Source organism: Diachasma alloeum, unplaced genomic scaffold (genome assembly GCF_001412515.2).
Source record: "Diachasma alloeum isolate Michigan unplaced genomic scaffold, Dall2.0 Dall_scaffold_00211, whole genome shotgun sequence".
Taxonomy (NCBI): Eukaryota; Metazoa; Arthropoda; class Insecta; order Hymenoptera; family Braconidae; genus Diachasma; species Diachasma alloeum.
The window spans coordinates 831,705-845,973 of NW_021680376.1; the positions used below are offsets into that span (position 1 = coordinate 831,705).

Below are 14,269 nucleotides of genomic sequence, written 5' to 3' on the forward strand. Positions count from 1 at the left end.
CCGATTATAGTGAATCGAGGGCACGGGGTTCTGAAACCTCGTGACAGTGACGCGGGCTCGTTATCTGTGCTTTTAGCGTGCGGGCGAGGATGACTTTTTGGTGACAAGGGAAAGAACATGGGGCACGAGGGAATGTCGAATTATAAACCACCGGCTAAGGCACTTCCTTACTGGATTTTTGCGGGGTTGAGGGTTGCTCTGACACTCGTGCCACAGACTGGGTACATTCATCCTGATGAGTTTTTTCAGTCCATCGAGGTGATTGCAGGTGAGGGAATGACAACAATGCACGACGAATTTATTTGTTTTTATTTTTTATTCAATTTTTTTTTCTAGTTTTTTATTTTTTTTCATTTGTTTATTTATTTGCTGAGGCCAAAAGCATGTATAGGGGAGGTTGGGGTAAAATGGACACTTTTGACTTTTTTAAAAATATTAGTGACGGGTTGAAATGTTGATGAAATTTAATATATTTTTTTCAGTACAAAGAACAATTCTTTCCCTTTGTGATGAGCCTAAACTGAGCTCTATTGTTACATTTGTTTCTGAGTTATGAATAATTTTTAAAAAGTCTAAAGTGTCCATTTTACCCTACCCTCCCCTACTATAAATTCAACCATTTTCGATCATCAAATTTGTCAAGCAAATTGCGTGAGAAAAATTTGAAAAATACCATGAATATTCGGCCTCATTAAAATTACATTTTGCACGGAATTATTATTTTTTTAAACATTCATTGTTCATAAATAAATAACTGAAATTGTTTAAACTTTCGGAAATCCTATTTTTTAAGGCATGAAATCGATTGCTGGTAAAATTCTGAATGCGAATAAATTTATTACGACTCCGAACGAATGATTTTCATGATGGAAAATTGATTGTTTATAAATTTTTCATTTAAAAATGCTCGTAATTTCATCAATCTTCCCCCAAACGTAAACTTTCTCATTTTTTTTTCACATTTTTCAAATGTTTTCTAACTTTGAAATGTAAAATTGATGTACCCCCCACTGCCATAGGGCACAGTCCCTGTAAGGCAGCTTATTGGAATAGACGAATAAATAAATAAAAATGTTTTCTAAAGGTTCAAAATCAAGATTAAAATTCCGACCAGCAAAATTGAAATAATAAAATAATTGTAAAATATCCGGAAAGCAACAATATATTTTTGTCAACACTATTATTCAATATTTTGAGACAAAACATTTTACCTCAGGCGATCGCTTCGACATAAATGTGAACAAGCCCTGGGAGTTCAACGCAACCTTTCCCATCCGCTCGGCGCTGGTCCCCCAGCTAGTCGTAGGGCTGCCCTACTCCATCCTCAACGTCCTGTCCCCCTACTTCTCCCATTACTTCCAGCTCCCCCTGAGAACCCCCTACCTCCTCGTGGTCCTCCCGAGGCTAGTCATCTGCGTTCTATCCTTCATCACCGATTACTCCCTCTACAAAATATGCTGCATCTACAGCCAGAATTACCGGGTGCGACTCGTCATCTTCGCGAGCTCCTTCGTCATGATGACGTACGCCACCCACACCTTCTCGAACAGCATCGAGCTCATCCTGAACTCGATTCTGATTTATTACGTCTCCAGGTCAGTGATGGGATTCCCCCGATTAAATCGTTTGCCACTCAAAATGGCGATTGGAATGCGGAATATGAGGAAATTTCGAGGAATATCTCCGAATCTAAGTGAGATAGCGAAATTTTCGTAATGACTTCGTGCCGAGGGAGAGATTTTTCTCCAGGGCGATGACAATAAATTCCTCGGGGAAACAGAGAATTAGTCGAATTGCAAGTGCTGCTCCCCGGGTCGGGGTGAGTCGGCCACCAGGAACGACCTGAGGAGCTCTCGAGAGAATTTAATCTCAAAAACCTTTAGTGTCCAAAAAATGAAGTTATGGACGACCGGGTCGTCACAATCTATCTGCTATCTGCCTTAGATTCCGAGATATTCATTGAAAACTGAAGCAGTCAAAATCGACTGGAACAGTTTTACCGTTTCGCTACTGAAGAATTCCCTGTTGTGGTCCAGGTGCATGGCGTGCTCCGAGAAAATTGTGCTCCAGAGCGATCACTTCAAGGAGCGCTATGACAAGGCCCCGACGATCGTCGAGAGGGTAAAGTACTATAAACTGCGAGCGTCACTCCCATCGCACTCCCTCAATCACTGCGTCGTCCTGGCGACAGTCACCGTCCTGGGGATCTTCAATCGTCCGACCTTCATCGCTTTTGCTTTCCCACCGATTGCCTTCTGGCTGCAGCGAGGGCTCGGCTCCAGGAGCGTTGGCTTCTGGGATTTTCACGTTCGAATCATCACCTTCATTTTCTGTGGAATACCGACTGCTGTCGCCATCATCCTCGCTGATAGCTTCTACTTCGGGTACCTGACCCTCAGTGAGATCATGAAACTCGAGGTGGGGATGGATAATTTTCTTGTAACTCCGTTGAACTTCTTGAGGTACAACTCGGCGACTGAGAATCTAGCACAGCATGGAATTCATGGGAGGTACCAGCATTTTCTGGTCAATGTTCCACTGTTGTTCAATGCCCTTGGGGTCATTGGATTGATCTCCTTCGGGAAGATGATCAACAGGTGAGTATTTTATTGTTAAATTTGGTTTTTACAATGGACTTTCAGGGCAGAACTTGTCCTCTGCATTCAAGTGACTACCTGTAATGATGAATAAAAACGAAAAAAATCCTTGGATGAAGATAATTGTCTTCAACCAATGGATCATTTCGATAATTAATTTCATGGAGAAAAATCAACTGTTCCAGTGCCTCGAAACGCCACTGGCTGGAGCTCCCCCGCATCCAGAGCGTCGAGAGTCTGATGATCGCCTGCTTCATAATCCCAATCGCTCTTCTATCAATCTTCCCGCATCAAGAGCCTCGATTCATCATCCCAGTGCTGCTTCCCCTGGTATTCCTTCACGGGACGTCCCTGGGGTACGGGAAGAGCGCAACAACAGTCGCCTACACCAACAACAACGACCCAAGTCACCTCTACGTGAGAAAAACCCCGAAGATAATTAGATGGCAAGTGATCTGGTGGATCACCAACATCTTCCTGACGTTATTCTACGGCTTCCTGCACCAAGGGGGGGTTCTGCCCCTAGCCAGTCACATTTTCCACGAGTTGAAAGCGAAACCAGAGCTCACACACGTCCATTTATTCACATCTCACACTTATTCACTACCCACGGCTCTCCTCCAGCTGAAGAATACGAATAAAATTTATACCAGCAGTACTAAACATCGGTATCAACTCAAACAGGATTTCTTCCTGTATGAAGAGGGCAGCAAGGATGTCCCGGAAGTGTACGACAACATTCGGAGGACATTGAGAGACTGCGAGAAGAAATTCCACAATCAAAAGATACCTTACAGACTCTATTACGCGATGCCTGTTAATTTATTCCCTGAGTTTATGGAGCACATTTTGATGAATGGCACCAGAGACTTGAGTTATCAGACAACTAATGTCTTTTATCCACACGTTACCACCGAAAAATTACCAGTGTTGACGTTTAATTTCGATTGCTTTCTCGTGGAGAGCCTGAGTCTCTGTCTCAATCATTTGACAACGAATTTTTCCAACGACTTGTTTCAGTTATTCGATAGCTTTGGATTATTACTGCTGCGAATTGAAGTGCCTGATAATGCTGGATATATTTCGTAGGAGATTGTTGTGATGTGGTTGCCTGTGGAACGAATAAATCGAAGGCTTTTTTCATATTACTGAGGCGTTTTATTTGGTGAAAAAAGTATTTGCTCGCATTAATCAAGATCAACTCGTTTTTTCTCTTATTAAATAGTTACTTTGAAATAGTAGGAGTTTGTTCTGTTGTTTTTACAGATTGTAAGCAGATGGGGGAATCGTTTTTGTGAAAGTCCGTGTGTTTTGTCATCAGTCATTGTCATCAATTCTCCTTCATTGAAAATCGATGATCAATGAGAAGTCCAACAAATACTGCCATAAAATCCCTCACCCCATTCAACAATACAATAATCAATAAGCTTTCTTTTATACAAACGTTATAACTCAACTGAATCGTCCAGTGTTCGCACTCCTCGTCCTATTTACTTAATAAAAAATCGTTAATTCTTTTAAAAACGAATGTTACCCCCAGGAAACTATGTAATAATCTTTAATTCAATGAGATCTTACGAAACTTTTCAAATATTCAACTCACACGAATCTATAATTTACAATACTATAAAATATGATATTACAATATTTAATATTATAACATTAACTTTATAATTTTCATGAGGAATATTTCTTCGCATGTGTCTACGTACGAAAAAATCAGTAGAGAATCCGAGCGCTTTCTTTAAGCAATTTTACTGAATTTTCATTGGAATTCTATTGGAAAATTCTATGATTTTTGCGCCAATTCTTTTAAAAATTATGCAATGTCCCTTTTCATTTTTAAATAAACATTTCTTCATAGAAAAATATCTACAGATATTGATTTTTCTGTCTTTCTCTTGGATTTTAATATGAAAAACAAATAAAAAAAATTTTAAAAATTTACGTCCTCAGAATTTCTATAGAAAAATAAAAATCTAGACTTTTTTCCATCAAAATATCTGTTAACAAAATTACAAGCTAAAATTGCATAATCTTCAAGAATAGCCGCAAAAAACAGAATTTTCAATAGAACCAATAGAATTCAGTAGCGAAGTGGTAAAGCGGTTCAAGTCGATTTTGACAATTGGCCAGTTTTTAGTGAATATCTCGGAATCTAAGGAAGACAGCTAAATTTTTGTCTAGACCTTTCTTGTAGCACTCAATTTGCTCTAGAAAAAAAGTTATTACGAAAATTTCATTATCTCCTTCACACTCGGAGATATTCTTCAAAAACAACTAAGAGATAAATCGACTTAAACCGTTTTACCACTTCGCCACTGAATTTCTTGCAGAAAACGCAAGGTTTTTTCATTAAACTTTTCCCTCCCTCGAACACTGGAGAATTCCCCCACCCCAAGCCTCCAAATAAATAAAAACATAGACAACAAATTCATAATCGTCAATTCAACGTAAACTCATTGTACGTCCAAGGCAGCTCCTCCCCGAACTTGGCGAGATGAACTCTATTCCTCGCCGTATAGACCTTCGGATTGTCGACATAAGCCTCGCACCCGTAGCACCAGACCGACAGATCCGTGAGGCTCAGGGCGATTGGATGCTCGAGACTCTCACCATGGACAACAGCATGCTGATTGACACTCCTAGCACAATGCGTCGAGTAGCAAATCAGGCAGACCCAGTTCTCCTCTGTGCTCTTGCACTCCAGACAGGGACTCCTGACGTCGATTCCACTGGGAGGCACCTCCTGGACGAGCTCCAGATGAGGGCAGTCGTTCAGAGGAACAACTGCAAACATTTCGCCCTCGTTGAGCGCCTGAAAATTCTCCGAGAGGAACTCCTGGAGGGTTTGACCGGCAGCTGCAGCCCCTCGACCTCCACTAGATCCACCAGATCCACTAGCCCCACTTCCCCCAGCGCCTGAGCTTTCCCTGGGCTTTTCCCCCGGATTCACACACTCCCTGACGCAATTCGTCGGATTTCTCAGGGTCATCCGCTCGACTTTCGCCGCGAGATCGTCGATTTTGCCCCCTTTTTCAGTCTTGAATTGTTCGTCCGCTATTTTCTGCTCAGATCCTGGTGTCTCATCCCCAGGGGCTGAGGCCTCAGGGAGGACATTCTCCCTAGGCAAGGCTGCTTGGAAGACTAAATTCGGCCAGAAAGTCTTCTGGGTCTTGAGGACATTCTTAATACTAGTAATTGCACTTGAACAGGGGGCGGTGAGGGGACGCAGTGGAGGCAGGGGATCGTTGAGGAGGGCCTTCGTGCACATCGTCATGGCGTGGGAGATGGAGTTGACGTTGTAGCCACCCTCGAGGGCGAGGATCAATCGGCCGTTGGCGAGGGGTGAGAGCCAGTGGGTGAAGAGACCGTAGGCCTCTGGGGAGACTGTGTAGTGGCCCAGGGGGTCCCCCACGCAGGCGTCGAAGCCTGCGGAGATGAGGACGAGCTCTGGGTTGAACTGGTAGGCGATTGGGAGGATTATCTGCTGGAAGGCTGCCACGTACTCGGGATCGCCCATCTTGCGACGGTTCCAGGGGATGTTGACGTTGAAGCCTTTACCTGGGGGAGATAAATGGAAGATTAGTGGAGGTTTAAGGGCGACGAAATATAGGGGGAAACGCTAAAGGTTATTGGATGGCAGTGATTGTCTTCAACCAATGGATTATTTAAATAATTAATTTTCTTGGGGAAAAATCAACTGTTCCAGTGCCTCGCAACGCCACTGGCTGGAGCTCCCCCGCATCCAGAGCGTCGAGAGTCTGATGATCGCCTGCTTCATAATCCCAATCGCTCTTCTATCAATCTTCCCGCATCAAGAGCCTCGATTCATCATCCCAGTGCTGCTTCCCCTGGTATTCCTTCACGGGACGTCCCTGGGGTACGGGAAGAGCGCAACAACAGTCGCCTACACCAACAACAACGACCCAAGTCACCTCTACGTGAGAAAAACCCCGGAGATAATTAGATGGCAAGTGATCTGGTGGATCACCAACATCTTCCTGACGTTATTCTACGGCTTCCTGCACCAAGGGGGGGTTCTGCCCCTAGCCAGTCACATTTTCCACGAGTTGAAAGCGAAACCAGAGCTCACACACGTCCATTTATTCACATCTCACACTTATTCACTACCCACGGCTCTCCTCCAGCTGAAGAATACGAATAAAATTTATACCAGCAGTACTAAACATCGGTATCAACTCAAACAGGATTTCTTCCTGTATGAAGAGGGCAGCAAGGATGTCCCGGAAGTGTACGACAACATTCGGAGGACATTGAGAGACTGCGAGAAGAAATTCCACAATCAAAAGATACCTTACAGACTCTATTACACGACGACTGTTAATTTATTCCCTGAGTTTATGGAGCACATTTTGATGAATGGCACCAGAGACTTGAGTTATCAGACAACTAATGTCTTTTATCCACACGTTACCACCGAAAAATTACCAGTGTTGACGTTTAATTTCGATTGCTTTCTCGTGGAGAGCCTGAGTCTCTGTCTCAATCATTTGACAACGAATTTTTCCAACGACTTGTTTCAGTTATTCGATAGCTTTGGATTATTACTGCTGCGAATTGAAGTACCTGATAATGTTGGATATATTTCGCAAAGGATTATTGTAATGCACTAGTGTTTTACCTCTTCCAGTCCCCACGACGTCGTAATTAGCATCCTTCGAAGCAGGAAAAAAAGCCCCATTATCGTAACGATGAACAGACATGTACAGAATCTTCGGATCTTCCTCGAGAATGGACTGCGTTCCATTCCCGTGATGAACGTCCCAGTCGACTATCAAGACTCGTTTCAACCCGTGGAACTCGGTTGCATATCTAGCAGCAACCGAAATATTATTGAAGATGCAGAAGCCACAGGCCTCCTCCTCGCCAGCGTGATGACCCGGGGGTCGCACCACCGCCACTCCAGACTGGCTCTCCCCATTCAGAACACTGTCCACTACTCTCAGGAGGGAGCCTGCTGCTATGCTAGCACTCGTCCACGTTTCCTTGTGGAGGAACACAGAGTCGAGGTCACGAGACTGTTTCGTCAGCTCTGAGGGCTTTGATTCAGCTGTCTGCTGCATTTTACCAATGTGCTCTTTGGTGTGGACCAGGGAGAGCTCCTCCTCTGTAGCTGCTCTTCCCTGAAATCATCAAATCGAGGATCTTAATTTTTTCGAAATTTTCTTGAAAGGGATCAATCGAATTTCATGAATATTGACTATTGAAAATTCCCTTAGAAAATTGAATTAGTTTTATCTATTAAATTTCTCTACAGATGAAACATCAAACAGCCCTTAAATTTCAGTTTAAAAATACGAATAAACAAAATATCATTCACATACTTCTAAAACATGACATCTCTCGATCAGCCCGTACTCCTCATGCATCGAGAATATCTCAGAAATCCTCTTGGGTGTCTCCGGATGGCTGTCCTCAGCATAGTTGAAGTGCCTCAGCATCCTGTCATCATAAACCAGGCAGACCCTGTGCGGAGCTCGACTCAGACTCGTCATCTGCTTCAGCAAGACGAGTCTGTTATGAATTTCATTCAATTGAGTTTCACTCTGCACTGGGTAACAGTCTCGAGTCTGATAGAACTCCGGCTTCGTCTCGTCCCCCTCGTAGACGACCTTGGGCAGGTGCTTGACGATATCGTCACTCCCTGATCCTGAGTTGACGCTGTAGGTGTCTTGGTACTGGTAGCAGCCCCAATAGGGCTTGTGAGTGTAGATGACGTTGAGAATTGTTTCGGTTATGGTCGGGGATGGGGGGGCTAGGGTCGATATCACGGGGCAGGGGTCTCCCAGGAGGGTTCGTAAGGTCAGGGCTGCTGACTCTGAGAGGGACTCGAGACAGTAGCCACCCTGGAATGCATAATTTAATTAATTAGGGGGAGAACAGATGGAATTGTCCAATTGTTTTTTACTGTTTCTATTTTACGAATAAATTCTCTTTGTTATCATTATCATTAGGAGGCATTCATCCACATATTCTTGTCATTCTAGCGTGATATACCTGATTAAGATATAATTATATTTTAATCAGGATTTTTTTTTCTTTTTTTATAACTATATTATATCTATATTATAATAATAGATATAATATAGTTATAATGTATTATATTATAATAATTATATTATATGATTATAATAATATAATAAATATATCAAATTAATATATTATTAATTATATAATTGTTCTATACCATATTGTATAGTATGAGTTTTTTTAATTTTCGATTTTTGTGGTAATTTACCTCGAGAATAACTGCAACTTTACCATTTGCTAGGCCCAACAATGGTGACAACAGGTGGGCATAAAATGCTGGGGTAATCTCCATCTCACCCTGTCAATTATTTCAAAATGTTAGTGAATTAACTAATTTTTAAAATAATTTAAGTTGATTTTTCAACTGACTCATAATTAAATTCAAATTCCAGGAGAATTAACTAATTTCAATTTATTGAAATTAATTACGAGAAAAAAAAATTGTTTTTAAAACTTCGGATAAAAATATTAATGAAATCAACAACCTTTTCATCTCCAAGGGCCGAGTCAAAGCCAGCAGAGACGACGACAAGGTCAGGGGAAAACTAATGAACAAAAAATTTAATGAGTATTAATTAAATTACCTCAGGGCAACCGAAGGCTGCGTCGTAGCCAGCTGAGATAACCACGAGATCCGGCTGATACTGAATAGAATAACACAGTTATCATCTCTATCATGTGAATGTTTTAAAATATTATAGAATTTCCTTCTGAATGTCACGTTTACGTGTTCAATCATGAGAACAAAATTTTATATTTCAAACAGATATTCAGGGAAAGGTGAAAAATTCAATGATTCATTGAATTCAGTTTAAAATACGTCATCATAGAAATTACATTCAGAAGCAAATTGTTAGTGTACTATTAAAAATATATTGACTATGTTGTGACGAAAGCAATTTCCCACTTGTTTTCTCTTTTCTCACAATGAGGAGAGGCGTCTGCGCGGATAATATAATATGATATAATCATATATTTATATAATAGTATAATATAATATATTATTATATTATATTATGTTATATTATGTTATATTATATTATATTATGTTATATTATGTTATATTATATTATATTATGTTATATTATGTTATATTATATTATGTTATATTATGTTATATTATATTATATTATATTAATATAATCTGAGCTAATAATAATTCTATCAATTATAATTATATTATCTGCATTTACCTCATACGCCATTGGCAGCAGCACTTGCTGAAATATCGCCAGATAATCACCATTCGTCATTCCGGTTTTATTCAAAGGTACATTGAAATTGTGTCCGACCCCAGCGCCTGCCCCGACGTAATGATAATCGGACTCCCTCAGGTTGGGCCAGAAGGACCCATTCTCATATCGATGGATGGAGAAGTACACGACCCTCGGGTCGTCGTAGAACATCTGCTGGGTTGCCTGGCCATGGTGAACGTCCCAGTCGACGATCAGAATCCTCTTAGCCAGGCCCTCTGCCAGGATCTTCTCCGAGGCGATGGCGACATTATTGAAGAAACAGTAGCCGCAGTACTCGGATTTCATCGCGTGGTGGCCTGGCGGCCTGATGATTGCCATTCCATTCTGAACTTCGCCTCGACAGATACTCTCGAACAGGTTTATTGTGGAGCCAGCGGCGAGGAGAGATAGCTTGTACGTCGACTGGGAAAAAATGGGAGGAAGAGTTTAGTGGAATTTTGATAATGTTCTTTCAGGATTTAAAATCAGGCAACAAAATTCGAGCTCTTCAATATTTTCAACATTTTTCGGTGTTTTTTATCAGAAATTTTGAAATTCTCAATTCATAAAATTCTAATCCTCAATGAAAGAATAAACATTTATAAATCTTTTTGAAAGGAGAACAAAATATCCTTGATCTATTATTTTTCAATCAGGGATTTTCTATTCTAGAAATGAGAACTAAAAAATTTCTAGATTAAGACAAAAAATCTCCATCTATTATTATTATTATTATTCATTCATTCATTCATTCATTCATTCATTGGAGATTCATTGGAAAATTGCACTATAAAAAATTTATCAACAATTGATTTTCCTCCGTAAAAATCATTTCTTCGGAGAACAAATTGAACAATTTCAGTTATGTATTCATAACCAACGAATGTTAAAAAAAATATCCTCAAGTAATATTTCCATTTTCAATTCTCACTCACCGGATGTATGTAAATAGCATCGTATTTCGAGGAGATGTTCTCCAGTCGTTCAGCATCCTGGCAGCCCTCGGTGCCCTTGAGAATGTCGATCTGCTCCATTGAGTGCTTCAGAAGAACCTCATCGATTCTCGCTAGTCTAGGCTCGATGAACTTGCACCTCTCGATGAGCCCGAGCTCCTGACACCTCTCCAGGACCCTCGTGAACCTCTCCGGACACTCCGGGTATTTGTCGTCCCACAGGCATCGATGCTCTGCCATCGAGCGATCGTAAACCACACCTGTTGGCCCTCGAATCATGTTCTTGGAGTCGATCGCTGTTTGGTAGATGTCACGGACGTAACAACTGTCTGAGTTTTTTTGGGTTTTTCTCTTTTGCGCTGCTTCGCGTTTTGCTACTATTATCGCCTGCGATGGCCTCACCTACAAGTGAAGACAATTAATTACTTTAAAGAACCATGGAAGATCGAGGGAAATTGCTCCATTCACCAGAGAAGAATTCTAAATACTGGTAATGGAGATTATTGGAACATTTATTAATGAACGAAAAAATGATTATTATTTATTATTATTAAATAATTATTATTATCGTTTATTATTCTTATTATTGTTATTATGAGTAAATAATAATAATAATAATAATAATAATAATAATAATAAATATTATTAAATATTATTGCACAAAAAAAATTGACAGATAAATCTAGGGAATTGAATGGAAAATTCTAGCGAATTCATTAAGTTTTTCTATCAAATTTTTTCGTACATGTAAAATTGAAAACAATTAATTACTTGAAAAAAGGGGGTGAAAGATTGAGGGAAATTGCTCTATTCACTAGAGGAGAATGCAGAACGCTGATAACGGAGATTGTTTAAAAAATGATGGAGTGAATCCAGTCTTGATAGCGGGAATATGCAGCCAATGGAGTTAATGAAGGATTCAACTGAAGTGCAACGAACAAGCTCATGAAGTCGATAAAATTATCGGCTGTTTTTGTCTTTTTTTGCATGAAGCATGTCTTTATCTTATCGCAGTGAGAGTCATCAGTAGCGAAGGGGCAGAATATAATCTTTCGACTTGATACTTTCTCCATTTGCTTAATTATTTTGCAAATTAGTGATCTCAGGGGGAAATTTTAGAATTTTTTTTTGCAAAATTTTCTCGACTACAAAACGTTAATATCGAAGAATGGGTTTGTTCTGCTGATGCCCTTTTTCCTGCTATTTTCGATATTTCCTTCTTCAATTAATTGTTTATAATCATTCCCATTGCAGAAAATGATACAACCGATGAGAATCATCTGCCCCAATTTATCGGTTGTTAAATTTTCATATGACAATAGATGATTTGCGAATGTTCTAATTCCTATACTCACTGAATAAGATTTTAATCATAATTACAATTCAATTCCCTCTAGAACACACTTTAGAGTGGGAATTTCTGGGATTCAATGTTTGTTGATACTCTGGTAAAAGTGCGTGCCCACACTGTTATCAATTTTTAGTTAGTTCACACGGTAATTCAATTAATCTGTTGTTCATCTCATCAATATAATTCCGTGCGTAGAATATTGTCATCTCGTGTTTTCAGCACCAAATTAAAAATTAAAACTTCAGTTGGAATATTGAGTCACAGCTTCTTTTTATTCACATCAGAAATTTTGTATTTGGATATTAATATTATTTGTTCAAAGTGAAAAAATCGATCATCATTTTCACTATATTGCATTCAGATTCTCCTATCCTTAACGTCAAAAATGTGAGATAATCTCATAATTCTAGCTATTAATTCTAATCAACTTTGTTCGAAGAAAACCTCAGTAAACGCAATATTAAGAAAGTAGAATTATTCTATTTTCCTCTGGCCTAAATAATTCGGACAATTGCGATTCGTTTATTCATGTTTCATAGAATGGTATTCAATTCTCTTTTGTTTGTGAGGCGGGCTTCATGAAAATTGCCGTCTATTCTCCATGCTTTTTTTTAGAAAAAAAAATTAATGAAAGCGAAATTTACTTTAGCCAATCTGGATGACCTCTTCCCCTCGTTGCTCCTGAGGCCCTGCTTGGTCGACATCGTCTCATGAATCTCTTTCCTCGAATTCTCAATAACTTTTATCAGGTGTATCTCACTCTCTGCCAACTGTCTCACCGCGTTGAAAAAATTGTTTCTCGGCTCGGGGTTTGACTGATGAATTGTAAAAACAGATTGTGAAGATGCATGATTAAACGACGAATGACAAGGAGTAAACGGGAATAATAAAACAGAAAATGGAAACATTGACAGGGGTGAAGTGTAAAATTTTATTGTTCTGTTTGTTCCCGACGTCTACTGGAAATTAAACAAATTCCCAGGGCCATTTTCAATAGATATTTGGCTGGAAACATTCCACAAATGTTGCATTTGATTATTTTTTCGAGTGGAATTTTGAGGTTTTCATTAAAGTTATTGGACATAAGGATTTTTTATTGAATTGTGACATGAGAAAGAAAGAAACAAGGAGAAAATATTAATTAATTTCCCTCGAAGACTATTTTTTTTTAGTGAAATTCTGTTGAAAATCGATTAATTTCCATTGGAAATTAGATTTGAACACAATTAACAAATATTGATTTTAAATTATTTTTAAAACAAAAATGTTGATTTAAAAAAAAATTCTTGAGCATGAGGATTTCTTCTTGGATTCTGCCATGAGAAATAAAGAATTCAGCACAAAATCTTGAAGATTAGTTTCTCAAGAATTTCTCATTTTCTATTTCTCATTCCACTCGTTAAAAAAAAATCCCACAAAAGTGTTCAATTTCCCTTGAATTCAGAGACGTTAATTTTTTAACTCACGAAATTCGCGTCGATTTCATTTATCCGAGCACTTTACAACTGAAGTAATTCCCCCGGAATTTCCAGTTTCTTCAAATGTTGAGTAACAAAATGTGTGGGTGGTGGAAAAGGCAAGGCCCAACCAAATATGGAAAGCCGTTAAACTAAGCGGAGTGCATCGTCACGTAATATCCAAGATCACGAGCGATATCCCACCATCAACTTTCGTCAAATAAAATTAAGAAAATGAAATTGTTTCTCACCATTTCTTCACGAGTTTTAACCTTCAAACCTCAAATGGTGCTCTCGTTCGCTGGGGGATCCTGCACTGGGGGATTAATGCACGAATTAATGGGCAGATCGAAGTGAATTCTCCTCGAGGCAGGGAAATTACTCATTGCATTCAATTCAGGGGAATACTTGTGTTTTGTGTTCTGTCAAACAATCGAAACGAAAGGGTTCTTCAACGGATCAAAACACAGGACAGGGGGGTTTTCATGCATCTGAAGGTCGCGATTTCACATGTGAACTGGGTTTACTGAATTTTTTAAATTCATGCGAGAGATGGGGATGATAATTCGTGATGATAATTCCTTTTTGGTGTTTCATTGCTTCCGAATGGAAGCATTGTATT

At 39.6% G+C, this 14,269-nt stretch overlaps 2 protein-coding genes across 2 annotated transcripts; one reads left to right on the top strand and one right to left on the bottom strand.

Annotated features, from left to right (window-relative positions):
* The first annotated feature begins 36 nt into the window (after window positions 1–36).
* LOC107036735 (GPI mannosyltransferase 4) lies at window positions 37–3,745 on the top strand. The gene is made up of 4 exons (XM_015254874.1): window positions 37–268; window positions 1,217–1,595; window positions 2,037–2,597; window positions 2,783–3,745. Exons 1-4 carry the CDS (start codon window positions 118–120, stop codon window positions 3,684–3,686), a joined length of 1,995 nt encoding a protein of 664 aa, XP_015110360.1. The 5' UTR covers window positions 37–117; the 3' UTR covers window positions 3,687–3,745.
* Window positions 3,746–4,854: 1,109 nt separating this feature from the next.
* Window positions 4,855–14,105, bottom strand: LOC107036864 (histone deacetylase 6). Its single transcript, XM_015255087.1, has 9 exons — window positions 13,899–14,105; window positions 12,835–13,005; window positions 10,822–11,241; window positions 9,845–10,309; window positions 9,236–9,295; window positions 8,860–8,949; window positions 7,946–8,467; window positions 7,243–7,744; window positions 4,855–6,161 (listed from the first exon to the last, which is right to left on the bottom strand). Exons 1-9 carry the CDS (start codon window positions 13,899–13,901, stop codon window positions 5,041–5,043), a joined length of 3,354 nt encoding a protein of 1,117 aa, XP_015110573.1. The 5' UTR covers window positions 13,902–14,105; the 3' UTR covers window positions 4,855–5,040.
* Window positions 14,106–14,269: the final 164 nt, after the last annotated feature.

Bases quoted from the DNA above. Each gene is read 5' to 3' on its own strand.
- LOC107036735 (XM_015254874.1), top strand. From the start codon at position 118: ATGGGGCACGAGGGAATGTCGAATTATAAACCACCGGCTAAGGCACTT. The intron at 269-1,216 runs GTGAGGGAATGA...ATTTTACCTCAG, and splicing joins GTCCATCGAGGTGATTGCAG to GCGATCGCTTCGACATAAAT. The intron at 2,598-2,782 runs GTGAGTATTTTA...CAACTGTTCCAG, and splicing joins TTCGGGAAGATGATCAACAG to TGCCTCGAAACGCCACTGGC.
- LOC107036864 (XM_015255087.1), bottom strand. The intron at 7,745-7,945 runs GTATGTGAATGA...TGATGATTTCAG, and splicing joins AGAGATGTCATGTTTTAGAA to GGAAGAGCAGCTACAGAGGA. The intron at 6,162-7,242 runs GTAAAACACTAG...TATCTCCCCCAG, and splicing joins CGTCGTGGGGACTGGAAGAG to GTAAAGGCTTCAACGTCAAC.